A 27,126-nucleotide genomic window follows, 5' to 3' on the forward strand; every position below is an offset into this window, starting at 1 on the left:
TATTATAACAATACGGTATTCTGTTTTTCACATTTGTTATTTTTTAATCTGTTCGAAATAAAGACTGAAAAAAATAAAAATAAATCTGCTGCTGCGAAAATGTGGGGCAGGGCTGAAAAGTGTCAATGGCCCCCCCGCTTCCGGCGCTCTTGCTCTGTGGTCTACCATATCCCAGGGTGCAACACACTCTCACTCCCTAAACATCCAGGAGCGACGCTTGGTCAGGGTCCCGTGGCGTGCAGTTGGGACGCGCCGAGGCTACTTCAGCTTCATAAACAGACGCAAAGAGCTTTCAACTGATTGCAATGTATTCCCATCGGCGGCGGTATTTGACGCTCATGGAAGCACCGCACCCGTTTATGTCGGCAGCTCTTAAAAGCAATGTGAGCGTCCATTCCCATTGGATAACGGAGAATTGTACACCCGGAAGTAAGTATTCTCCTTACTGTCGATTGATTTGACGGTGATATCTGCACTACTCATCGACTCAAACACACCAGATTACCTTTGTTAATTAAACGACATTGATTTACAATGCTTTTGTGTTTCATGTATTCTATTATGAGAAGTTTCATCATTGAGACAAAGGAAATCAATCGTGCCATTTAACATCAACAGCAGTAAGCTATAATCATTAAATATCTATTAAAAGAAAGGATACAGAAAAAAATCTAATTCTGAAACTAAGACACAGAAGATAAAATATAGATAAATATAAACAAACACAATTTAGATTAAGTAATATAATCTTAATTGTAGATTAAATCTAGACAGTATTGCAAATACATTAACTGTTAACAGCAATGTAATAATACAGTATTCAAAATGAGATGTTATATATGGCACACAGATGAAATATGTTCATTTGAAGTAAAAGTACGTAAGGCTAAAGTGGCAGCAGTGTTGAGCTCTCCAGTTCTGCACTCATATGTCTGTAGGACGGCAGTAAGCAGAGGTTTGGGTGGAGGATGCTCCTGATCGCCGTTTTGCTTTCTCCAGCACCACGGGGGGTCCAGGTAGATGGCAGCTCTGTCCTACTGATCTGACGTGCACCTTTCAGATCTATTTCTCCAGCATTGTCCTAATCACAGAGAAAGGGAAGAGGAAAAGAAGAATGAATTGATCACATTAAACACAGGGTTGCAAAACTATTATTGCAAAATGTAACTAAGCATTTCAGACGAACAATCCCTAAAGGATTATTTAAAATGATGCACTGTTTTGGTAAAGATATGAAGTGACTGTCACCCCTTTGACAGCACTGCAAAAACAAACATCAAGCAAAAGGCTGATGTCCGTTTGTGATTGTTTTATTATTATGGGATTAGGATAAATTAAAGAGTTTCATATCTGGATGAATGGAGGATATGGTTTCAGTACTCACAGGTCTTCTGGATCGTGGCTCTGATCGTCTTTCCTCTGATCCTGTAGAGATGAACACAATCCAACAGTTTGAGATCCAGTTTAAAATAAGAGTTTGTTCTTTGAGTCAGCTTCAGTCCTGGGGCCTCGTTTATAAAGGGGTATACGCTCAAAAAATGGCGTACGCCAGTTTCTACGCAATGTTTGCGATTTATAAAATACTAACTTGACGGGAAAACGTGCGGGGGTTGAGACGCACAGGCTGCAGTGGAGACGCTGCGCACAGCTGATCGACAGCTGGAACACAAACCACCAAATACGAAAACATAATTCAGATCCAGTCGTCATGACTCCACTCCGGAGGGATTCCCCGATCATTTCTTACAGTCTCTCATCAAGGGGGGGTTTCCTGTCCCCGGTACAAACACACTGCCTGAGGAAGGCTATGTGTATTGTTTTTGTCATTAACCTTTTTCGGACCACTTATTTATTTACTTTGGTGACGATCCGACCTCCATGCTGCTACTCTGGTTCAAACTGCATCCACCAAACAATATGATTTATCTCGACCTCCCCAAAATAACCAAAATCTGACACGGTGTGAGATGTCTTTTTTAGCTGTTCTGTCGTCATTTCCTGCGATCTTCATGCAGTCAGTCAGAATGAATGGGCGTTTCTTTGACTATTTATAGGCAAATATGGGCGTTACGTGAAGCCCGCAAAAGCTGCACCGCATTTCGAGTCGATTGTGATTTATAAAGGGAAACAGGCGTAGGAAGTGCTGTACGCACTTTCCTCGCCGGTACGCAATGTTTGGTGAATCGGAAAATTTCTGTACCTATTTTTTGGATTTCTACTACGTAAGCAACCTTCCCACGTGAATCCTATGCACGGCGTTAGAAATGAGGCCCCTGATCTCATGCTTTACATCCCATCATATCTTCTCTGCAAACACTATGGCTGCTTCTCAGGTCGACTATTTTCATTTCCTCGCTCCTCGGTCCTCGGTCTCACCGGAAGTTGATTTGCCTGCGCCATCTTGAGTACCGTCCCATGGCTCTTATTTCTGCCGGAGGATCGAGGAGCGATAATGGAGGAGCGATAATCGAGGAACCACCAGACCATCCTCCGATGAAATCCTCAGATACTCGCCCCGCACGATACATGATTTTGTTGTGCAATAAAACAACCCGATGGACACACGATAAAGGAAATGTTCAAATTCGGCTCTAATCGTAGCAACATCGCGCCATTCGTGAGAGCATCTAAGCCAGGGGTACTCAAATACAAATCTTAAAGGTCCAAAATAAATGTTTCAATAAGACAAAGGTCCGTTTATTACGGTCATTCAAACTTTTAAACAATTGCAACAAGATTCTTAACACGAGGTTGCAAAAACAAAAATAATCTGTATGCAGCAGTTTTCATTGTTATTGTTTCTGTGTTTGACCCCTCAGAGTCGCAGTGTAAGAGCTGCACAGTTATGAATAAAGGCAGCTGCACCCTCTTTCATTCAGCATTCCCATTATTGCTTTATAAATGTCTTGCCCCCTTGTGTGTCCACTGAGGTTCGTCAGGCCCAACACATCTTCAACAAACTCCCCCTTTGCCTCATCATAAAAACTCACAAACACCAGCAACTGAGCATTGTCAGTGGTGTCAGTGGACTCACACACAGCTAAGGAAATGCACTGTGCATTTTTTATTCCATCACAAAGCTGATTAATCAAATCACCAGCCAGTATGTATGTTCTTCTGGTTGCTGTGGAATCTGAGAGGGGGATTTGCTTGATTTGACCTGTTATTTCCTCTTTTTGTTTGCGTTCAACATGGTCTCCATCACTTCAGTCATGCATTATTTTATACTGCAGTTATTATCCAGTGGAAAGCCCTTACCTACTGGCCTAGTTAAATCAAAGTGGTTACTTTTTTTTGGCTGGGCAGTGAAGTTTTCCACACCGTCTTATTTGACTTTCTCAGGACTTAAAACTGTTTTTTGGGGGCAGACCCCCTCAAAGAAAACAATATATTTACACACGTAAGGTCATCATCTTAAAGGTGGGGTAGGTAAGTTTGAGAAACCGGCTCGAGATACACTTTTTGTTATATTCCATGGAATGCTCTTAACATCCCGATAGCAATGAATATCTGACGTTTTGACAACAAATCCATAAAAAAATGTCATCTGTGGAAGCCGTAATACTGTAAAAAGTACAACCAATCCGTTTAGCCGGCCCGGCTAAACGGATTGGATTGCCGCCCTGTCTGTCAGCCTTCCATCTCGTGCACGCACAAATGTATCTCGTGCCCTCATTGGGCGTGCATTGCAGCAGTACTTCAATGACTCGCCAGGCGGCCACTTTCACCAGTCTGCAGACGTCATGTGCGCGTTCATGTGTGTTGGAGGAGGTGCTCTGCTCTGTAAGGAATTATTTTCGGCTGTGTATTTTCACATTGTAGTGCACTCGAGCCGGTTTCTGAAACTTACCTACCCCACCTTTAATAGTTGTGTATGCTCATCCGTGAGCAGAGCATCAAGTTGACATGTCTATTACAGCTGAATGCGGCGATTACCATTTTGTTCAGCAAAACGCCTCACAAACGTATTAAGATAAACAGCTTTAGTGCGTTTTGATTCAATGCTGAGTGCAACCACACTGACAGTCTCTTCTCTGTCATTGTAGACCGCAAATACCTCATTCCTTCAGTGCTTGGGTCAGAATGCTTCTCGTTTTGCGCCGTCCAGTTCAAAATGAAATCGCCGCCAATCGTATGTCCACGCTCGCGCCAGGACCGGGGGACGTGCATGACGTGCATCTTGTGCTGCATTCACTTGCACTCGGACATTAGAGACTTTCTCTCATAAATGTCCGATGAGCCACAACTTTTCTTTCAAAACAAAGCTGCCAACTGGGGTGGCAGCTGGGGTGGCAAGGCCTATTTTTAGGGTGTCAGTTGCCACCCCGGTAGGTGAAACTAGGCTACTAGCTACAGTACAGATGGAACTAGATGAGCTGTTAACTCTCGCTCTGAATTTTGTTTTTTTTAATTCTCGCTCTGACTTAGACAGGTTGAAAGAGACACACACATTTTTCCTACCCGCATTCCGCGAAGACCCGCCCTACTGTGCCTCTGATTCGCAGATTGTTTGGGGGGAAAAAACGCTGACTGGATGCTGAATGTGATTGGACCAAAGCGTTGACACACACAGGTGGAACACAGTGGAACAGTCAGACATGCAGAGCGCTGTTTGCAGTGGACATAGCGGAGAATTTTGACTCGTTGCGAATGCGTTGTGGCGATGTCTCACATATAATACAGAGAGATAATACATATGAAAAGTATAATTTGCTCAGAGTCCGGAGACAGTGGTGGTTCGGTCCGGATCCGGACCGGAGTCCGTAGTTTGAGGATGCCTGATCTAAGCCATCGTATGACCGTCGGTGGAGTTTCTCAGGCTCCGGCAGCAACTTCGTGAGCGGCAACTTCGTAAGGCACTCGTGAGGGCATCTTGTCGAATCGTGTCATCTTCGTGTTATCATCGGTGCCATCGGGCATTCGCCCTCACTCTGATCGGGGTGAATGCCCGATGGCACCGATGATAACAAGACATGCCCTCACGATGGCCTTACGAAGGGCAAAATTGACACACAAATTCAACACGAAAATGAACCTTCTCAAGGTCCTTCGGCAATTTTTTGGCATGCCAAAGATTTTGCCACCGCTCACGAAGTTGCTGCCGGAGCCTGAGAAACTCCACCAGCGATCATACTGTACGATGGCTTAGATGCCCTCACGAATGGCCCGATGTTGCTACGATCACAGCGGAATTTGAACATTTCCTTTATCGTGTGTCCATCGTTTTTTTTTATTGCACAACAAAATCATGTAAATATATTATGTAAATAACCCAATTTGTGTTCTGTGAAACTGAAAAGGATATAATATATTATTTTGAAGGCGAGTTGACAGGAAGTTGTTGTTGCTATGGAAACAACAACATGACGGAGAAAACGTAATATTTTCTACATATAAAGACGGATAAAGTAAAGAACAAAGTCTGAAGATATCAGTACAGTATCATAGTACTGTAACATAATTGTTTTTGTTACTTTCATTGCAGTTGTATGTCTTAAATGTAATGTAAATGTTGCCTTCGTGTGTGGTTCGGGGCCATCTTCGTGCGAAATTCACAATTCCATATTCGTGTGTCCATCGGGTGTCAACTTCCGGACAGTGTGACAGGGGCTTAAGGGAGGGTCTTTCAGTTCCTTGAGTTTGTCCGTTAGCTGTCTCTCCAAAGTCTCCAGATGTCTTTCCTTTTCCTTAGCAGCTCTTCCAAGGCCATTGGGCTTGGAGATGAAGCTTAGTTTTCTTTGTATGCAACTGTGTACTTCTACTCCACTACAGTTCAGAGGTACATGGTGTACTTCTACTCCACTACATGTATTTAATACCTTTAGTTACTTCCCAGATGTGGATGAATGATGTGAAATATAATCAAGTGTTAAATCAGACTTTAGTTCCACCTGGAGTAAATCCACAAGCTACCCTGCAGTATACAAAGTAATTCAGACTAGCTGCACCTTTACCAGCTTTGAGAACACTTTCATGATCAATCATTATAAAACATTATAAAACATTTCATATATATTATTCTGAAGTGGAGCCTCAGTGACCTTTGAGATATCACCCTCTTTCAATCCCAAGAAAACATTCCTCCTCAAAGACACATTCACCTCCGACAGACTTTCACTTGTGGACTAGAGTTATCCTGTGGATGAACTCAAGAAACACTATCTCCACCTACAAGGCCTTCCCCTTCCCTCTTTCCCAAAGTGCAGCCTCTCCTACTAATAGGTGCAGATAACTTTCACCTCATTACCCCAACCAAAAGAGTCTCTTTGGGTCCACAGGGGGCACCAATAGCCCTCCAGCTAGGTTCAAATACAAGATCTCACTCCTCACCCATCAGGGCATCCACGGGAACGCTCCTTCATACCTCAAGGAACTACTCTCCTCACAAACCTCCAACCTCCATTCTACAACCAACCATCTACTCCCCCACCCCCAGGACCAAACTCCGCACCATAGGGGGGCTTTCTGTTCACCTGTGGAATTCCCTCCCAGACAAACTGAGGACTCCACAGACCACTGACTCCTTTAAGAAGGGCCTAAAATACGTTCTTTTTTTAAAGCCTTTTATTAAACTTGTGTTTCTTTAAAAAAAAAAAAAAAGGTATATTATGCCCCTTGTAGCACTTTGAGATTACTTTTAGCAATGAAAGGTGCTTTACAAATTAAATGCATCATTATTATTATTATCATTAGGTTGGACACTCCAAGGGCCCCCCCTATTCAGGAGCCATCGGATGCCCCCCAGAGTCTCTTCACCCCAACTGGAACCCCCGATGCCGAACTCAGTCGTCAGGTGGAAGAACTATGGCAGATAGGTGTCCTCCCCTTTCAGGAAGAGCAAGGCATCACCAGATCCAAGCGCCCCTCCAGTCCAGTGGACCCCCTTCCAGCAGCTCATTGACCGGGTCCTGCGTCCCACTCTCAGTATGCAGATATCCGGATGACTACATCGTTCAAAGTGAGATGTTGGGGCAGGTGAAGGCGGGGCTCGGAGCTAACCTGAAGAAGAGTGAGTTGGGGTATCTGGGGTCGATGGAGTCTCCTCTCTGGTGCCGGGATGGGTGGGAGGTGGTGGTAGGTAGCAGCAGGAGTATGTGCAACACATCTTTCTTCTCAAGAAAAGCTTTAAGTACAATGGATTGTTTTTGTTCATTTCATATTGAGGAGAGCTAACAGGAAGTCTCTCATCAGCTGCAGCCTTCTTCTTTATTTTCCAAAATGCCTCTGCGCTCCTCTTCACGTCTCAAACTCGCCCCGTGATGAAGAAACTGAGAACAAATCAAACCTGAGCTTGCAGATTTGTCTGGAACACCAGAAGCACGTGTTGAAACCTCAATAAATAAACTTCACACGGTACGACCTCTCACCTTTCTGTGTGTCTTCACTTCCTGTCACCTGAGAGGAGAGAGAGAGAGAATAATGATGATGATGATGAAACAAAGAGAAACAGCTCAAATGATGAAGAGAGAAAGAAGAGTGTTGTTTTCCTCTGAGGTCACGCTCCATTAAAGAGTTTCATATCTGGATGGATGGAGGATATGGTTTCAGTACTCACGGGTCTTCTGGATCGTGGCTCTGATCGTCTCACCCAGTCCATATCCAATGCTGTAGAGACGAACACAATCCAACAGTTTGAGATCCAGTTTAAAATAAGTGTTTGTTCTTTGAGTCAGCTTCAGAGTCCTGACCTCATGCTTTACATCCCATCATATCTCCTCTGCAAACACTACGACTGCCACAGCTCTCAGCTGCATGACAGGAAGTAACCAGTCATTGGTCGAGAACAGGGGGGTCCACACTTTTTTCACCGAGGGCCACATACAGAGAAATATATAACGCTCTGGGCCGCTCTCTAGAGGAATGTTGTCTCATAAGTTCAGTTATAAGTCAGGAAACTCACATGAAGGTGAAGGATGCTTGTTACTTGAAGATGCTTTAAGAAACAAAGAGCTCTCAGCTCTCCAGAGGGTTTACTTTATTCTGTCAGCAGCTCATTCCTTAAAGCAGGAGCTTCACATTGATTATAATTACAGGAAGTATGAAGGTTTATTTCACGCTTGTTATAACAATAAGTTATTGGGCTTTTTTCTTATCAAGTTAGATTTGTTAGGAAATGTTTTCAGCTTGAATTGACTGCATGTATTTTAAAGGTGGGCTCATTAACACATGAATACTACTGTGTAATATATGTGTACATATATATTTAAGAAGTACAAGACAAGCAGAAGTTTCATGTGTGGGCCGTATTTCATTATACTTTCAGAATTTGCTGAGGGCCGCATTTGGCCCCCGGGCCGCAGTTTGGACACCCCTGGTCTAGAAACTAAAAACATCCCATAAGAACAGACTACCTTTCCCGCTCTTCTGTAAAACCCCATATGTCTGATAGAGAGTTGATACTAAAGTGTGGCTTTGCATGTTCAGCTGGCCTTCTGTAGTTGATGGAAGAATGGAAGAGCCTGCAGTCAGTGGGTAACATCACTGATCTGTTTCCCCAGTGAGAGAAACACCTCCCTGAGTTTCATACAATACTGCTGAACCAGCAGAGACCCCTCACTGACCTGAGAGTCTCCAGTCTGCAGCCTGGACTCTGCAGAAGATCTCTCAGCAGCTTCTCTGAATCCTTCAGATCGTTGTATCTCAGGTACAGCTCTCTCAGATGGATGTTGGACTTCAGAGCTGAGGCCAGAGCAGAACAGCTGATCTCTGATAAACTGCAGTGCCTCAGACTGAATAAAGAAAACATGATGAGGATACAAATCAGTTTATAATCAGATGTTACTCCACATTGAAATGAATGGGAACAAAAACATATGTCTTCTTCAGAAAGTCCACTTTATCCTTTAAAACTAATATTACTTCAGATGAACTTTATTCAGACGTTATCGTTTACTAAATATTAAAAACATAGATTTACTTTTAACAACTAACATCTATCACAGTTCCTTTAAGAATCAGTCAACATGTATCTCTGCAGTTCTTACTTTAGTACCTACAAATGAAAGTATGAATACAATAACATTTACAACTGAATGGATGTAAGTTAATTACGTAGAAGAATCAGGTTGAATAACTAATGAAACATGAGATCTCCAGCAGTAACAGAGAGTCAGTGAACTGACCTGAGAGTCTCCAGTCTGCAGTCTGGACTCTCCAGAAGATCTCTCAGCAGCTCCACTCCTGAATCCTTCAGAGCGTTGTCACTCAGGTTCAGATCTCTCAGATGAGAGGGGTTGGACTTCAGAGCTGAGGCCAGAGCAGAACAGCTGATCTCTGACAAACTGCAGCCCCACAGTCTGAATAAAGAGAACATGATGTAACTTTAGAAAACAATGTTCCTGTTTGAAATCACTCCAGGTTTAATAATCCGTTCAGAGTTAAACAGCGTTTCAAAGGTCTCCTATCAGGCTATCTCTACGCATATATTATGGGTCTCAGATATATACAAATATATAAAAACATGTCTATGATGTGTTTTGCTCAAAATACCAAACAGATCATGAATTTTAGAAATCCCTCATATCCCTCTGTTCCAGCTGTTAGAGGAGAGCCGGTTCGGGTCCTTAGCTTGAACAACAAAAAAAGGAGGTGGAGCTAATGCCTGATCAGAATTCTACCAGCAGAAACTCAGCTAAATGCTGCCGTGATGAAACTCCATATCATGTTCCAAACAACATCAAGGATTCTCTCTGAAACAGGATGGAGCTCAAACTCTTTCTCTCTCAGGTTTACCACGAGGTGAGTTCCTTTTTACTTCCTGCTTCTTCACACACATGCTCTCTCCAGCACAGGTTAGCTCTGAGTGTTAGCATGCTAATGTAAACACAGACCATATTACTTCCAGAACACGTCTCATTGTTTCTGACAGCAACGTTTCTGATTGGCCCGTTGGTGTAAAGCCCGCCCACATTTTAGTAATGGCGTCATGACGCAGCAAATCTGGATCAGCTCCGTTGTTCCCCCGTTTTTAGAGATGTGGGTACGGAGGAAAGAGAGAGGGGTTTGTTTCCTGACACTTTGAGAGTCTCCTGACACCGGGGACACATGGTGATGTAGAGAAGACATCACAAAGTGACTTTTGCAAGATAGGAGACCTTTAACGTCAGAGATGATGTAGAAACAATCCACTGATGATCTGGAACTTTAACTTTGATCAGATGTTTAACAACTCCTTCATCTCCCTCACAGCTCATCAGTACTGACAGCATCTCCACTGACTCATGGAGCACAGAGTGAGTCAGTGGAAGCTCAAACACTCTCCCTCACACATTCACCTTCTCTTTGTTATTCTGATCAATATTCAGTCTTTAGCAAAAATGGAAAAATCATTGTAATGTATTTGTAACGGAGGTGATCTCTGGGGCCATAGATCTCGGCCTCCGTCACGGATTGTGTAGCTTTGTTGGTGGCGAAATGTAGGTAGTGTGTGCGTCTGTATGTGTTTTAGTTTGTCTGTCTCTGTTTGCTGGTTTCATGTTAAAAGTGTTCCCCTTCCTTGTCTGTGGCTGTTGATTGTGTGCACCTGGTGCCCTGCGTTGCCTCCCCCCCCCCACCTGTGTCTAATTGCTGATTAGTGTGTATTTAGGGTCTGTTGCCCTGTCTGTTTTGAGGCTGGGAGTGTGTGTGAGATCCCTGTGGTTGGTGACGGTGTGCACATGTTCGGCAGGATTGAGGCTGTGAATCTTTGTGTCACATGTTTATGAGGTAATAAATGCCCACACCGGCTTGTATTTTGGACGTTCTGCCTCTGTCTCCTTCCTTGGTAGGGCCGCTCAATTGTCAGCTTCACAGTATTTTTTTCAAATTCAGAAAATGATAAACACAAACAGATGAAGTTCAGTCAGTGAACTGACCTGAGAGCCTCCAGTCTGCAGTTTGGACTCTTCAGTCCAGAACTCAGCAGCTCCACTCCTGAATCCTGCAGATCGTTGAAACTCAGGTCCAGATCTCTCAGATGGGAGGGGTCAGACTTCAGAGCTGAGGCCACGACTTCACAGTGAGTCTCTGAGAGTCCACAGCGAGCAAGACTATAATAAAACATATATTACAACATGTGTTAAAAAAGAGGAAACATAATGACCTCAAGCATTTGATGAAAAACATATTTGACATGTTCTGATTGAGATTTGCTGTTAGTCCATTTTATATATAATAATATATGATAGAGTGTAATGTGCTGTCAGTGTGATCTGATCACAGGTCTGTGCTCCTGCTGTCACTGACTGTTACCAAAGAAACAGAAATTAAATAAATCACTTGACAATATTAGAGATGTACATATTTAAATGTTGATTAATATTTAGATGTGAATGATGGATGTTTTGTCTTCTCTGAGCATCTGGAAATGTATTGCGCACAAACACAGTTAACAAACCAATAAAGTTTCAATATTTTAAACTGAATACCATCAGATGTTCTCACTGTATGAGTATTAAGACATAACTCTGGTATTGGTGGGATATGATATAGATCTTATTTTAAACACATTGTGATAAAAACGTGTGTGTGTTGAATGATAAAGAAACTAGAAAGTAATAATAACTGATAACTGTAAGTCCTGCTGTGTGGTTTGATCACATGCTGAGAAACCTCTAAAGTCCTTCATGTGTTTGACATGTCGCCTCCATCACTCAACATGAAGAGAGAAACGCTTCAGTTTAACTATTATTATAAATAAATAGAAGAACAGTGTTGGTTTATTTTGCTCTCAGTATTTAAACAGCAGAAATGTTATAGTGTTTATTTGAATAATTAAACTCCTGATCCACATTAGTTTATAAAGTGAATCACATCTGGACTTACTTGGCCTTCCTGCAGTTCCTCACAGCTGGAATCAGTCTCCGTTTCCCCTCATCTGATGTTTTGTACTTGTTCAGATCCAACTCATCCAGAACCTCCTCTGACATCTGCAGCATGTAGGCCAGAGCAGAGCAGTGGATCACAGAGAGTTCCTTCTCTGATCTGTTCTCTGACTTCAGGAACTCTGTGATCTCCTGATGTACTGAGAGGTCCTTCATCTCTGTCAGACAGTGGAAGATGTTGATGCTCCTGTCAGGAGAGATGTCACCACTGTTCATCTCCTTCAGGTTGTTGATGGCTCTCTGGATGGTTTCTGGTCTGTTGTCTGTGCGACCCAGCAGGCCTCTGAAGAGTCTCTGGATGAATGTTAGTATGTTGTCTGTGCGACCCAGCTGGCCTCTGAGAGTCCTCTGGATGATGTTCTGTACTGTTGTCTGTGCGACCCAGCTGGCCTCTGGTGGCACTCTGGATGGTTTCTGGACTGTTGTCTGTGCGACCCAGCAGGCCTCTGACGGCTCTCTGGATGATTCCTGGTCTGTTGTCTGTGCGACCCAGCAGGCCTCCTAACAGTCTCTGGTTGGACTCCAGAGAGAGGCCGTGGAGAAAGCGGACAAACAGGTCCAGGTGGCCATTTTCACTTCTGAGGGATTTCGCCATGGCTCCCTTTAGGAAGACATCCAGGGATGGGTAATCATGATCACTGCTGTTGCTATAGTCTCCCTGCAGGAAGTCCTTCAGTACCGCTGTGTCTCTGTTGGTGTAACAGTGGAACATGTAGACTGCAGCCAGAAACTCCTGAATGCTCAGATGAACAAAGCAGTAGACTGTTTTCTCAAAGATCACACTCTCTCTTTTGAAGATCTGTGTACAAACTCCTGAGTGCACCAAGGCCTCTGTGACATCAAGACCACAGCGCTGCAGGTCTTCTTGGTAGAACATGATGTCTCCTTTCTCTAGCTGTTCAAACGCCAGCCTCCCCAGCTTCAGGAGAAGCTCCCTGTCAGCCTCCGTCAGCTGCTGTGGACTCGTCTCATGTCCCGCTTCATACTTCTGCTTCTTCCTCTTGGTCTGGACCAGCAGGAAGTGTGAGTACATGTCAGTGAGGGTCTGGGGCAGCTCTCCTCTCTGGTCTGTAGTCAACATGTGGTCCAGAACTGCAGCAGTGATCCAGCAGAAGACTGGGATCATGCACATGATGTGGAGGCTCCTGGAGCTCTTGATGTGAGAGATGATTCTGCTGGACAGGTCTTCATCACTCGATCTCCTCCTGAAGTACTCCTCCTTCTGGGCGTCAGTGAAGCCTCGTACTTCTGTTACCCTGTCCACGCACTCAGGAGGGATCTGATTGGCCGCTGCAGGTCTGGAAGTTATCCAGACGAGAGCCGAGGGAAGCAGCTTCCCCCTGATGAGGTTTGTCAGCAGCACGTTGACTGAGGACTGCTGTGAGACATCAGACACAACCTTCTTGTTTCTGAAGTCCAGAGAAAGTCTGCTTTCATCCAGGCCGTCAAAGATGAGCAGCACTTTGCAGACAGCCAGCTGCTCTGCTGTGACCTTCTGTAAGGTTGGATGGAAAACATGGAGCAGCCTGAGAAGACTGTACTGCTCACCTTTGATCAGGTTCAGCTCACTGAAGGAGAGCGGGATCACCAGACTGACATCTTGGTTTCCCAAACCCTCGGCCCAGTCCAGAGTGAACTTCTGCACTGAGAAGGTTTTTCCAACTCCAGCGACTCCGTTGGTCAGGACCGCTCTGATGAGAGTCTGTTGGTCAGGTAAGGCTCTAAAGATGTCCTGGCACTTGATTGGAGTGTCATGGAGGGTCTCTTTCTTGGAAGATGTCTCCAGCTGACTCACCTCATGTTGGGTATTAACCTCTTCACTCTGGCCTTGTGTGATGTAGAGCTCAGTGAAGATGCTGTTGAGGAGGGTTTTACTTTGATCAGTTCCTTCAGTCAAACGTTCACATCTCCTCCTCAGACTGAGCCTATGTTCATCTAAAACCTCCTGCAGACCACGTTCTGCTGGAAGAGAAGGAAACAGGAGAGAATCAGAAAATGCTTTTGAGAATATAACAATAAAACTAATAAAAACAGAATGAGTTTAAATGTTTTATAAACATTGTAATGTCTTTGTTCTTCAACAGAATACCTAATAAAAAAACAAATGAACCAGGAAGAGGAATAAGACGCTGCATGAGTTCGGCCTCTTACCTCGTACAGAGCTGGTCTGACTGGCTGTCTGCAGGCCAGCTCTGGTTCTGGGTCTTTCTCCACACTGGGGACAGGAGGGGTCTCCTGATGGAGGTCTCTGCTCCCAGTATGAGGTGATGCACTGTCTGCAGAACCAGTGTCCACAGCTGGTAGAGACTGGATCCTTCAGGACGTCCTGACACAGAGCACAGCTGGACAGCTGCTCCTCCACAGGAACACCACTCTTCCTCTTCCCTCTGTGGAGAGGAACACATCCTTTATAGCACTTTGCTTCAGAAGGGCTGATTCTCACCAAAGGTACAACAAGTGGGCACTTTCTAGTTTGATCTTTAAAAAAAGGTCTATATAATATACCCTTGTGATCAGGAAGATAGCTTACAGTTCACATGATCATAAAACCAGAGAGCCTCCTGTCTGGATTCATCACCCAGAGGAGCACATGTTCCCTGTATCTACACACACAGCTGTATTAACCTGGTTCACTATAAACCCAACTTAATGCTGCCCCACAATGCCTTGCAGCCGCAGCATTTGCCGTCACTCAACAGTCGGCCGTTCACGGAAACAACCGATTATGACCGAGAAATTATATCATGAAAGTTACAGTGCATTTTAAAACGTATGTGGTAAGCTGCCAAAGTGCTTTGTTCTGAACGTTCATCAGTATTATAATCAAAAAGAGAAATATGAACATTAGTTTTTACTGAAATGATCAAATAAAGTCAACATCTCACAGTCTTTACTGAGCTGTGTGGGGTTTGTTCAACTTTTAAAAGATGTTTGAATGGTGATGTACACAGTGATAGATGTTAAGGACTAACGTTTATAATAAATACATTTGTATTGATTTTAAGATCCATAGTTCATACAATCATACGTATTGGGATCATTTGTATTAATGTGGACCGGAGGGAGAGGGTGACGAGGACTAACGTTTATAATAAATCAAGGTCAAGGAATAGATGATAGGGTTAGAATTTAGGAGCTGATTTTTGGACTATTCGACTGCAGCCATGGTACTGACACCGGGGGTCAGTTTATTCGCCTGCAAGAAAAGGCGCTAGCGCGGGACCGTAGCAGGATGTGACGCATATTTTAGTTGACCTAATTAAAACCGTTTTGTTTTTTATTTATGTGTCACAGTATCACCTCAAAATACAAGATACGAAACATTTTCAACCGTGCAAGAAAATATAAATAGTCCTACAAATACTTTTATTTTATCTCCTTCTTATTTTTGTCTAAGCTCAAGGGAGCCAGAGCATGCGGCTCGAGGGCTGCGGGTTGCCGACCCCTGGCCTAGTGGTTAAAGCACGTTATTGCATTATTGTTTTTATGTGTTATATTTGATGAAAGAAATATTTAGAGTACATACTTTCATCGGAGGAAAGTAGAAGGTCAATGATAGAAATATAGAATATAAAAAATCAAGAAGATACTATAAGTGATCTCTACAATAAAACAGTTAAGTGCAGGATGCACAAAGATATTAATAGGAGGAGGTGCAAAACAGAAAAACGAATGAACCTTTATTTAAATAATACTTTAGATTAAGGTCTTCTTTTAAATAAGAAAAAAGCTTTGGGGGTATCTATCTACAGATAAATATTAAGCCTGACAAAGTACTTAACGTCTAATATATTGCTTTCCTGCAATGTTAACTTTGTTGAAGCACTTATTTTAACTGATATTATACATATCAATCAATCATCAATCAATGTTTATTTATATAGCCCAATATCACAAATGTTACATTTGTCTCAGTGGACTTTACAGTTTGTACAAAATATCAGTATGACAATACGACACCCTCTGTCCTTAGACCCTCACATCGTACAAGGAAAAACTTCCGAAGAAAACCCACAGTTTAAAGGGAAAAATGGGAGAAACCTCAGGGAGAGCAACAGAGGAGGGATCCCTCTCCCAGGACGGACAGACGTGCAATAGATGCCGTGTGTAAATTGAAAAGATAATACATTTGCAACATAGGTAGTCCAAATGTTTGGAAATGCATGTGTGTATAATAGGAAGATGAATCCACGAGGATATCCATCCAGGACCTATGATCCAGGAACACAGCCACGACTCAAGATCCAGGGCTCGCGATCCAGGACAGAGGAGCGCAGGATCATCCATGACTCCGGATCCCGGCGTATATAGACACCAAAAAGAAAGACATTTGGGGAAGCTGGGTTAATCGGAACATGAGAGTACACAGGTATAGACAGAGAGAAGGAAGAAGTAAGATGTCCCCCGACAAACTAAGCCTACATCAGCAAAACTAGGGGCTGAATCTAATCAGCCCTAACTATAAGCTTTATCAAAAAGGAAGGTCTTAAGCGCACTCTTAAAAACGGATAGGGTGTCTGCTGCCCGAACACAAACTGGAAGCTGATTCCACAAATGTGGAGCTTGATAAGAAAAAGCTCTGGCTCCCATTGTACTTTTAGAGACTCTAGGAACAACCAACAACCCTGCATTCTTGGAACGCAATGCCCTAGTAGGACAGTAGGGTATAATGAGTTCTTTAAGGTAAGATGGCGCCTGCCCATTAAGGGCTTTGTAGGCGAGAAGAATAATTTTAAATTATATCCTGTGTTCTATAGGGAGCCAGTGTAAGGCAGCCAGAACAGGAGTAATGTGGTCCCTTTTCCTAACTCTGGTTAGTACACGAGCCGCAGCATTTTGAATCAGCTGAAGCGACTTGACTGACTTCTTGGTACACCCTGATAATAAAGAGTTACAATAATCCAGCCTTGAAGTAACAAATGCATGGACTAGTTTCTCTGCATCGTTTTGAGGCAAGATATGCCTGATTTTTGCAATGTTACGTAGATGGAAGTAGGCGGTCCTTGAAATTGATTTTATGTGGGCGTTAAAGGATAAATCCTGATCAAATATAACACCAAGATTCCTTACAGTCTCACTGGAGGCCAAATTAATGCCATCCATAGTTAGTATATCCTTAGATAATTTGTTTCGTAGATTCTTCGGGCCAAGTACAATAACTTCAGTTTTGGTCGTGTTTAACATCAAAAAGTTTAAGGTCATCCACGTTGTTAAGTCCTTGAGGCAGTCTTGAATTTTATTTAGATGATTAATTTCATCAGGCTTGATTGATAAATATAGTTGAGTATCATCCGCATAACAATGAAAGTTTACAGAATGATTCCTTATAATATTGCCTAACGGAAGCATATATAATGTGAACAAAATAGGTCCGAGCACTGAGCCCTGTGGCACTCCATGGCTAACTTTGGTTTGCGTGGAAGATTCATCATTGACACGTACAAACTGAGAGCGTTCAGATAGATAGGACCTAAACAAGTCTAAAGCAGTTCCCTGTATGCCAACTAAGTGCTCTAGTCTTTGCAATAAGATATCATGGTCGATAGTATCAAATGCAGCACTGAGATCGAGCAAAACAAGAATAGAGACACGTCCCTTGTCAGAGGCTATTATAATGTCATTTGTGACTTTAACCAGAGCTGTCTCTGTGCCATGATGTGTTCTAAAGCCAGACTGAAAAGCTTCAAATAAATCATTGTTTTTTAAGTAATCACAACTGTTTTGCGACCGCTTTCTCAAGAATTTTTGAGAGGAACGGAAGATTGGAAATAGGTCTATAATTGGCTAAAACCTCTGGATCGAGGTTGTGCTTTTTAAGAAGCGGTTTTATCACTGCTACTTTGAATGATTGTGGAACATAGCCTGATAATAAAGACATATTCATAATATTTAATAAATAAGTGCTAATTAATGGAAAAACTTCCTTCAACAGCTTAGTTGGAATTGGGTCTAACATGCACGTTGATGGTTTAGAAGAGAGAATCATTGAATTTAATTGTTCAAGGTTTATGGCTGAAAAGCATTCTAGTTTACTATCTAGTGTAATATTAGAACTTACGTTTCCGGGAGCTGTTGATAACACTATACTGGTCAAAGGCAAGAGGTCATTAATTTTGTTTCTAAGAGTAACAATTTTATCGTTAAAAAAGCACATAAAATCATTACTACTGAGTGCTATGGAAATAGAAGGCTCAATCGAGCTGTGGCTTTCTGTCAGCCTGGCTACAGTGCTGAAAAGAAATCTTGCATTATTCTTATTCTCATCTATTAATGAAGAGTAGTAGGCTGCTCTCGCTTTACGCAGTGCTTTCTTATATTCATTGAGAGTAATATGCCAAATTAAACGAGATTCTTCAAGTTTAGTGGAACGCCATATCCTTTCAAGTTGTCTCGACTTTTGCTTTATTTTGCGGGTTTCGGCATTATGCCATGGAGCTAATCTATGTTGTTTTATTTTCTTCTTTTTCAAAGGAGCAACAGAGTCTAATTTTATTCGCAGCGCATCTGTAGCACTATCAACAACATGATCAATTTGGGGTGGTGTACATTTTGTATAAGTTTCCTCCCTTACATGCAGACATGCTATCGAGTTAAGTATTGGTGGAATCTCTTCCTTAAATGTGGCTATAGCACTAACAGATAGGTTTCTGCTGCAAGAGCTTTTGACTAATGCTTTGTAGTCTCGTAACAGTAGTTCAAAAGTTACTAAGAAATGGTGGGATAAAGCAGGATTATGCGGTTCGACTAATAGTTGCTCAATTTCAATACCATAAGTCAGAACAAGGTCGAGAGTGTGATTATAGCAGTGGGTTGGTTTATTTACACTGACAAAAACCAACAGAATCTAATATAGAGTTAAATGCAACAGTAAGGCTATTTTTATCGTCGTCAACATGAATATTAAAGTCACCTACGATAATTACTTTATCTGTTTTAAGAACCAAAGTTGATAAAAACTCAGAGAATTCAGATAAGAATTCTGAATAAGGACCTGGTGCACGGTACACTGTAACAAATAAGATTGGCTGCAAAGTTTTCCAGGTCGGATGCGTAAGACTAAAAACGAGACTTTCAAAGGAGGTATAATTTAATTTTGGTTTAGTATTGATAAGTAAACTTGAGTCAAAGATTGCTGCAACTCCACCTCCTCGGCCCGTGCCTCGGGCAATATGAGTATTGATATGGCTGGGTGGAGTGGCCTCATTTATGCTGACATATTCTTCATGTCTCAACCAAGTTTCAGTGAGACAGCATATATCAATATTATAATCTGATATTAAATCATTTACCAATATTGCTTTAGATGCTAGAGATCTTATGTTTAAGAGACCACATTTAATATTCCTGTTTTGTTGCACTGTAGTAGTTGTTACATTTACTTTTATTAGGTTATTATGTATGACACGTCTATTAGGTTTTACCTTAACTTGTCCTTGGGCAGACACACACACCGCTAATATTGGGTATTTTATTGGGTTCGGGATTCCTATGGATGACTGCCTAGGAGAGAGCGCAGAGAAGCGTGTAAGACTGCGACTCCGCCTCCTGGTCTCAACTCCAGTTTGTCATGGATTAAGTCCACAAAGCCCTGAAATGTTTGCCGAAATGAGATCTGCACCTTCCAAAGTAGGATGAATGCCGTCTCTCTTAATCAGACCAGGTTTTCCCCAGAAGGCTGTCCAATTATTTACGAAGCCCACATTGTTTGCTGGGCACCACCAAGACAACCAGCGCTGAAATGATGACATGCGGCTATACATGTCATCATTGATCAGATTGGGGAGGGGACCAGAGAAGATTACGGTGTCCGACATTGTTTTAGCATAACTACACACCGACTCCACATTAAGTTTGGTGCATTCTGATCGGCGTATACGAACATCATTACCACCGACGTGAATAACAATCCTACTGTATTTACGTTTATTTTTAGCCAGCAGTTTAAGATGCGCCTCAACGTCGCCCGCTCTGGCCCCCGGAATGCATGTGACTGTGGAGGCTTCGGTCTCTAAATTCACGTGTCTCATAATAGAGCTACCAATAACCAGAGTTGGCTTCTCAGCGGGTGTCTCGCTGAGTGGAGAATATCTGTTAGATACGTGAACGGGTTGGTGGGGACCTGCGGGTTTCGCGTTATGCCCCTTCTGAAAAGTCACCCAGTCTCCCTGCTGCTCGGGATTTGCCGGGGGACGGCTAATAGGAGCTACCTTTTGCCCGGTCCCGCACCGGCTAACATGGGCTTTCCTGTAGCTGAGTTACTTTCTAAGATGCGGAGCCGGGCTTCTATGGCTATGATTCCCGCCTCCAACCTAACAACTATACTACATTTAAACATCATGTACCGGGTACCAGTAAAGGAGGTAGGGAAGTAACCAACATGAGACAGTTAGAGCAGGAAATAGAACCCGAGGGTGGGGAAAGACCCATGGCTAGCTATCAAGCTAAAGGTAGCTACCCGTTAGCAAACCCGAAAAGAGTGTAGGCAACTGTGGAGTTACAGTCGCTAAGAGAAGGATGAGTTGTGAGTGCTTAAGTTATAGTAACGTGTGATTTACAAGTCAGGCAGTTTGCCGTGATCAAGAGTTTTAAAACGATCGATTAAGTTAAGATAATAAGCTATCAGCAACAGACACAGGCACACGGGATACACCGGAGATGAAAACAACCGGAAGTTACAACATGCTTACCGCAATAGTGGTCCGTGTAGAAACAGTCCAGCCTCTGTTTCAACTGGATGCAGCAGCTTCTACATATGAATTATACTCTTATGTATGTAGATCAGTGGTTCCCAAACGGTGTGCCGTGAGGCAAGTCCGGGTGTGCCGTGGGATTTTGTGACAACCATACGTTATTATTGCAATATACAACTACACAAAAATAATTACTTTTTAATTTACTATATCAGTACTTTGTAGGTTTATATGTACGTAATCTGCGCGATTTGTGCGTCCACATCTCCACGTGCAGTGCTGCATAAACATGGCTGAGTCAGCGATAACTTTCGAGGGGTGGAGGTATGCCCATTATTTTGAGTTCGTCCGAAGAATAGACAGGAATGTGACGGTGAGGTGCAAACTGTGTCCAGGCCAGAAGCTGTTATCCACTGCTGGAAACAGCACGTGGTCAAACCTCAACAAGCACCTGCAAAGAACACATGCTAAGGTGAAGCTACCGCACAGCTATTTGTTGTTTGTTTATATCACGCAGTCTGTTCTTCTTCTCTGTCTTCCGGTTGTTGCCTGTTTTGAATGACAAATACACACTACCGCCGCCTGCTGGTAAGGAAAGTTATTGCCACTCACGCACGCGCAGTTCGTACGTGCTCGGCGAGTAAAGCAACGTGTAAAGTAACGAGTTACTTTATGTAGATAGTAACGAAGTAGTGTAATATATTAATTTTTTTAAAGTAATATGTAATGTATAAAACATTTTTTAGTAACAACCCCATCTCTGGAGTTGGCGTTCTCTACTCTGGTTTACATGAAGAACAACAGGAGGTCACGGCTCTCTGTTGAACAGGACTTGCGAGTGGCCCTCTCCTCAGTGCCACCAAGGATAAAAAAAATTCTGCGTGCCCCGACAGGCACATGTATCTCACTCATTTGTAAATCGGCAAGATATTTACAATAGCACATGTTTCAATGCTGATTGCTGAAATGTTACATTTATAATTTGTAGTTCAGGACCATGCAGTGCAGCTTCCTTGCATTGACAGTTCTCTGTGATGAATTTCTGCTGAGTTTCCTTTGCCTCATTTTTAATGTTGTGACCTGTCTGGTTTAAATGAGTGTGTTGCTGCTTTGATGAAGCCTAATTTGATAACGTTTCAAATTAATTTCTGAAATATTTCGTTAATAAATATTTCATGAGTAATATAGTTGTCTTTGTCACATTGTATTTGGCATTAGTAAATAATTATGCACATTTACAGATATTTTACATGATATGAGTGATAACACGTATTATAAGGGCTATTTTGCACAATAGGTGTGCCTTGAGATTTTTACTTGTCCTTTGGTGTGCCTTGGGCACAAAAAGTTTGGGAACCACTGATGTAGATAGCATAAGAAATGTGCAGAATATGACAGTTTAATGGTGGAGGTACACACATATTGAAAGATGTCTTGTGTCTCACTGTTGAGGAACCTCAGCTGCGACCCAAGTTTTTCATTCATTGCATAACTACACCGTAGTTGTGTGTATGATATGTCAATAAACCTTAGAAAGTCTTGAAATCTTGAAAGGGATGTGCAAAATAGCCATAATATACAGTCTTTAATTAACTATTAGTAGAGAATAACGAGTAATGAATATACTTTATTACTCGTTTCCATTCATGTCAATTGCAGATAAATGTTTAGTCTTCTCAAGCACCAACTATCAAATATCTCTCCTGATTGTTGGCACTTGACAATCACCTTCCCTGAATTTTACTCAGGTGTAACTAAAGTCTGATTTAAGGGTTGTTTATATTTCACATCATTAATCAGAATCTGCAAAGTAACTAAAATAAATGTAGTGGAGTAAAATACCAGGTCAACCTCTGAATTGTAGTAGAGTAGAATTACAAAGTAACAATGAGCTGTCATGTGGGTATTAATGCTGCGCATTATGGATACAAGCGATTTTCACCCATTTATTAATTATATGTTTTACATTTGATAACACCAATGTCGATTCCAGTTTTGGATAGTCTGCCGTGGTTTCGTTCCATTTCAAACAGCTGTTTGACGCTCGGCGTAACTTTGGCGCACTGCCACTCCAACATCCAATCCCAGAGCTTGAAGATGAATCACGGGGACAGTAGTCCTAAACGATAGCTGGGGATTATGGGTAGTGTAGTGTCTTCGGCCATCCTAAACTCAGAACTGTTTTTCGGATTTCATATCGCATTAACACCATATCCCTACATGCATTGCGGCTAAAACATCCAATCAGCAAGCTTAAACAACAGCTGAGGATCTTGGGTAATCAGTTCAGTGGCTGTGTATCGCGATGATGCTCGAAATGGTCCCTTATAGGCCTATGTCTGTTTCCGGTTATTTTTATTTTGAAATCAGTTCCTGACGGACGCCAAAAAGCACGAGATTATGGAATTAAACAGATAATAAAAACAAGGATAATTGTGTGTTATTGGTGAGTAAATAACAGTGTGTTATTTAGAAAAGAATAACAAATTAGAAGGAAAAAAAATACAGATTTCAGTATTCTGAGGCTCTGAGCCATTTCTTTTCTCTCAGACGACAAAAAAAGTCTGACATTATACGATTTTAAAATTAAAATAATAATCGTGGCTTGATATTGAGTAAGAACATGTTTTTATTGAACCCAACAGCTTCCGGTCTTCCAAGACCCGAAATGGACAAAAAGACGTGCTGCAGGCTACCAATAGAAATACATTCCTTTTAAAATCTTTCTGTGTGACACGAAAAAAAGGGAGAATCGTGTTGGTGAACACGAATCAATAGATTAAATGTCGTGACTATAACACGAATGCCGTGAGACTGGGTTGAATAAACATCTGGAAAGGATGCCCTAAATAACAACAGAATGATACTGATTTGTAAAAAGCCTGAGTTAATGCTTTGTCAGGTCTGTCTCCAACACAACGAGCATAACATTTTTTAATTTTTTTTCTGAAGAGAGCCGGTTGATTAAAGCTAGGCTAACATTAGCTGCTCCATCAACACTCAGAGTAACTTCATGAAGTCATAAGTACAGCAGTGAGTATATTGTTAGCACCACCGACAGTCTCAGGTTTATACAGGAACATGAATAACCCCTGATTGAATATGAGCTCAGCAGGAAACCGATGGACTGTCAACTTCAAGTAGGGAATGAGTCCTTACCCCAAGTGAAGGAGTTCAAGTATCTCGGGGTCTTGTTCTCGAGTGAGGGAACAATGGAGCGTGAGATGGGCCGGAGAATCGGAGCAGCGGGAGCGGTACTGCAGTCGCTTTACCGCACCGTTGTGACGAAAAGGGAGCTGAGCCAGAAGGCAAAGCTCTCTGTCTACCGGGCCATTTTCGTTCCTACCCTCACCTATGGTCATGAAGGATGGGTCATGACCGAAAGAACGAGATTGCGGATACAAGCGGCCGAGATGGGTTTTTCTCCGCAGGGTGGCTGGTGTCTCCCTTAGGGATAAGGTGAGAAGTTCGGTCATCAGGGAGGGACTCGGAGTTGAGCCGCTCCTCCTTCGCGTCGAAAGGAGCCAGTTGAGGTGGTTCGGGCACCTAGTTAGGATGCCACCTGGGCGCCTCCCTAGGGAGGTGTTCCAGGCACGTCCAGCTGGGAAGAGACCAAGGGGTAGACCTAGGACCAGGTGGAGGGATTATATCTCTTCGCTGGCCTGGGAGCGCCTTGGGATCCCCCAGTCAGAGCTGGTTGATGTCGCCAGGGAAAAGAAAGTTTGGGGCTCTCTGCTGGAACTGCTACCCCCGCGACCCGACCACGGATAAGCGGGAGAAGATGGATGGATGGATGGATGAATATGAGCTGCTGTAGAGCTCTGCTCTCCTCTCTGATTGCCCTCAGACCGTCAGAGACCACAGGAGCACAATCTCAACACTGACAGCTTTTGTAACAGAGCGTCACTAACTTTACACTCAAGTTGAAATGTGTCACGCTGCACGAATACGCAGGTGACATGAATTTAACATCTTCACTTCCTTCGTGTTGCCAGGCACGGATCTGGGTCTTTGCATTGACTCTACATGTGATTTCACAAAACTCTGTTTCACCTGCTAATGCTAAACACAACCAGCTCACCAGGTTATCACTATTATTAATAAAACATCTTAAAAAGACATATCATAGATATGCCCAAGTAGATAAATAATGTTTTGGACAATATATATAGTTTTTAAATCAGTATTTGTCAACATTGTTGCTATTTAAAACCATGTTATACACAGAGACAATGATAATATAATTGCATATTAAAATATCCTTAGATAACGTTAGCTTACTCTGCTGCGTGTTTCCTTTACAAACTGCTCACATGATTTTCATTAAAGAACAGTTACATATATTAGATTACATCAAAACTGGATCCTCTTCAGGTCAGGTTACAGTAGAAACTCTTACTTTGTGTCTGAGGGTCCTGGTTCATTACTGAAGTCTGGAGTCCAGTCTTTAGACAGGTCACTCTTCAGAGACCACATGGAGACCGTAGACTCTGCTCTCTGTCTGTGGAAACAACACAAGTTTAAACATCATTAGTTTATTTAAAGAGCAGCTTTTGATCTATGACTGTTCAACAGGGGCGGTTCTAGGGGGGGGGAGGGGGGGCCACACACACACACACACACAGTTTAAACATGTTTAAACATTTAAACAGTGCCCCCTAACACTGACCTCTGACCCCCCTGTGTCCCCCCTAACAATGAAAAGTTTTTTTTTTAAATGTATATTTTCTGGTACTCAGGATTTTGTTGCTGTAATGTGAGATTGTGCAGACACCCTTATGTAAAGTAGAGATGTAACTGTTCATTGCCTTTATTTTTATATAAATATGGTGTTAGTGCAAACATTGCACTATAACTTAAGCTGAAGCTAACAGTAATAACTATAAGATCTATCTGAAATAAATAAGTGTACTGAAACAAATACCAATAACTGGATTGCATTGTTTTCTTATGCGCAATTACTTCATACTGTCTAGTTCTCTTTTTCGTCCTGCATTTATTGTGCCCCCCTCAGAAAATAACTGGCCCCCCAGTGGCCCCCCCAGTCAAATTGGTCTAGAACCGCCACTGCTGTTCACCTTATTAAAGATGTTTAGAGTTGTTGAGTCGTGATTGTGGGTTTCTGTTGTTAAAATTCATTCGAGTGTGAAACGTTTTACATATTTGTATCTGATTTGCTTAATTTAACACAAAGTCCAACATGTAGAGTGTGAGGATGATTTCACTGGTAGATTATTTACTATCTCTGATGATGACAAGAAGCAAGAGATCAATTCAACTTTGTTAATGTACTCTACTGGGTTTCATTAAACATTTGAGATGATCAGATACCAACAAACTGAATCCTCTTCAGGTCAGTTTACAGTAGAAACTCTTACTTTGTGTCTGAGGGTCCAGGTTCATTACTGAAGGTTGGACGATGACCCATAGACCGGTCACTCTTCAGAGACAGACAGCTGGAGACTGAAGATTTGTCCTCTTCCTCATCTTTTAAATCACTCATCTTCTCCAGTCTGAGAGATACACCAGTAACCACACACACACCACACACACACACCACACCACACACACACACACACACACACACACACCACACACACACACAGTTAAAATATATGATATCAGTCAGACTTCAGACAGGCCGTTCTCCATTTGTCTGCGGGGCTCTCACATGTAATGTAACTTGAATCATAAAACAGGAAATAATAAAAGTGTACAACACTTGCAGAAGTCTCAATGGACTCTAGGACGAAGATTGTTAACCAATAAGTTATTTTCTGACATCCAGTTTGACAGAGTAAATAATAAATGTGTTAGAAAGCAGATCGTGGTGTTAACACTCACCCTGTTGTTCTCCTCGTGTCGAGCTGTAAAATGGCGTCTGGCAGTCTGCCAAGTCTGACTTCATACTTTCACTTTCAACTTCCCCCTGTTGGCAGCTCCTCCTCTGACTCATAACCAGCCTTATCAGCTGAAGCACTTCACACGCAGGGACTTTGTTCAGTAAGATAGAAAAGACATGCAGCTAAAAACAAGTTCAACTAAGTTATCAAAAGACACACAACATCCACACATCAGCATCCATAGGATATCATTACATCTGCTTTATATAACAAACAATGAACAGCGACTTAAATAAAAACACAAGGCTACATTTAACTAATTTACAAGATGTGCCAAAATCAGGGCTGAAATAGATATTGTACCTTAGCAAGTGTTTTAAATAGGGGCAGAGGAAAAAGGAGAGATCACGCTGCAGCACTCACTGAAAATGGTTTTAAATAAGAGGGAAGTGTGCAGGGATGCTCCAATTCATGTTCATGCAGCCCCTAAATAATGGTAATTCTGATTAAAAATCATTTCTAGGCAGAAAGTATTTAAAAGTGAGAAAAACTATTTTAAATGGCTTAAAAAGCACAAAGTGATTTAAATGCAGTTCCAAGTCTCCCACAGGAGGGCTCCAGGGAGCGCATCACCCGACATGAGCACAGTGCATTAACAGTAGGAAATACGATAAGTAAAGGCAAATCAATTGATTTAAAGTTGCAGGGAGGCTCCGCACCAGACACAGGTAC

General features: G+C 42.4%; 1 protein-coding gene across 9 annotated transcripts; it reads right to left on the bottom strand.

Annotated features, from left to right (window-relative positions):
- Window positions 1–26,474, bottom strand: LOC117534568 (protein NLRC3-like). 9 transcript variants are annotated; one of them, XM_034198792.1, is made up of 13 exons: window positions 26,396–26,474; window positions 25,930–26,064; window positions 24,951–25,052; window positions 14,013–14,248; window positions 12,252–13,820; window positions 11,803–12,196; window positions 10,854–11,027; window positions 9,123–9,296; window positions 8,562–8,729; window positions 7,556–7,605; window positions 7,368–7,395; window positions 1,385–1,425; window positions 1–1,081 (listed from the first exon to the last, which is right to left on the bottom strand). In XM_034198792.1, exons 2-11 carry the CDS (start codon window positions 26,052–26,054, stop codon window positions 7,382–7,384), a joined length of 3,006 nt encoding a protein of 1,001 aa, XP_034054683.1. In that variant the 5' UTR covers window positions 26,055–26,064; window positions 26,396–26,474; the 3' UTR covers window positions 1–1,081; window positions 1,385–1,425; window positions 7,368–7,381. The 9 variants fall into 9 exon arrangements, with proteins under 9 accessions (XP_034054683.1, XP_034054688.1, XP_034054689.1 ...); XM_034198797.1 differs by having other exon boundaries at window positions 12,360–13,823; XM_034198798.1 differs by having other exon boundaries at window positions 11,803–12,187; window positions 12,351–13,823.
- Between the last annotated feature and the right edge of the window lie 652 nt (window positions 26,475–27,126).

The sequence above is a fragment of the Gymnodraco acuticeps genome, unplaced genomic scaffold (genome assembly GCF_902827175.1).
Source record: "Gymnodraco acuticeps unplaced genomic scaffold, fGymAcu1.1, whole genome shotgun sequence".
NCBI classification, from domain to species: domain Eukaryota; kingdom Metazoa; phylum Chordata; class Actinopteri; order Perciformes; family Bathydraconidae; genus Gymnodraco; species Gymnodraco acuticeps.

Coding starts and splice junctions, on each gene's coding strand:
- LOC117534568 (XM_034198791.1), bottom strand. CDS start 26,054: ATGAGTGATTTAAAAGATGAGGAAGAGGACAAATCTTCAGTCTCCAGC. Junction 14,249..24,950: donor CCAGGACCCTCAGACACAAA/GTAAGAGTTTCT, acceptor TCCTCTCCACAG/AGGGAAGAGGAAGAGTGGTG. Junction 8,730..9,122: donor TGCAGACTGGAGACTCTCAG/GTCAGTTCACTG, acceptor TTCTTTATTCAG/TCTGAGGCACTGCAGTTTAT.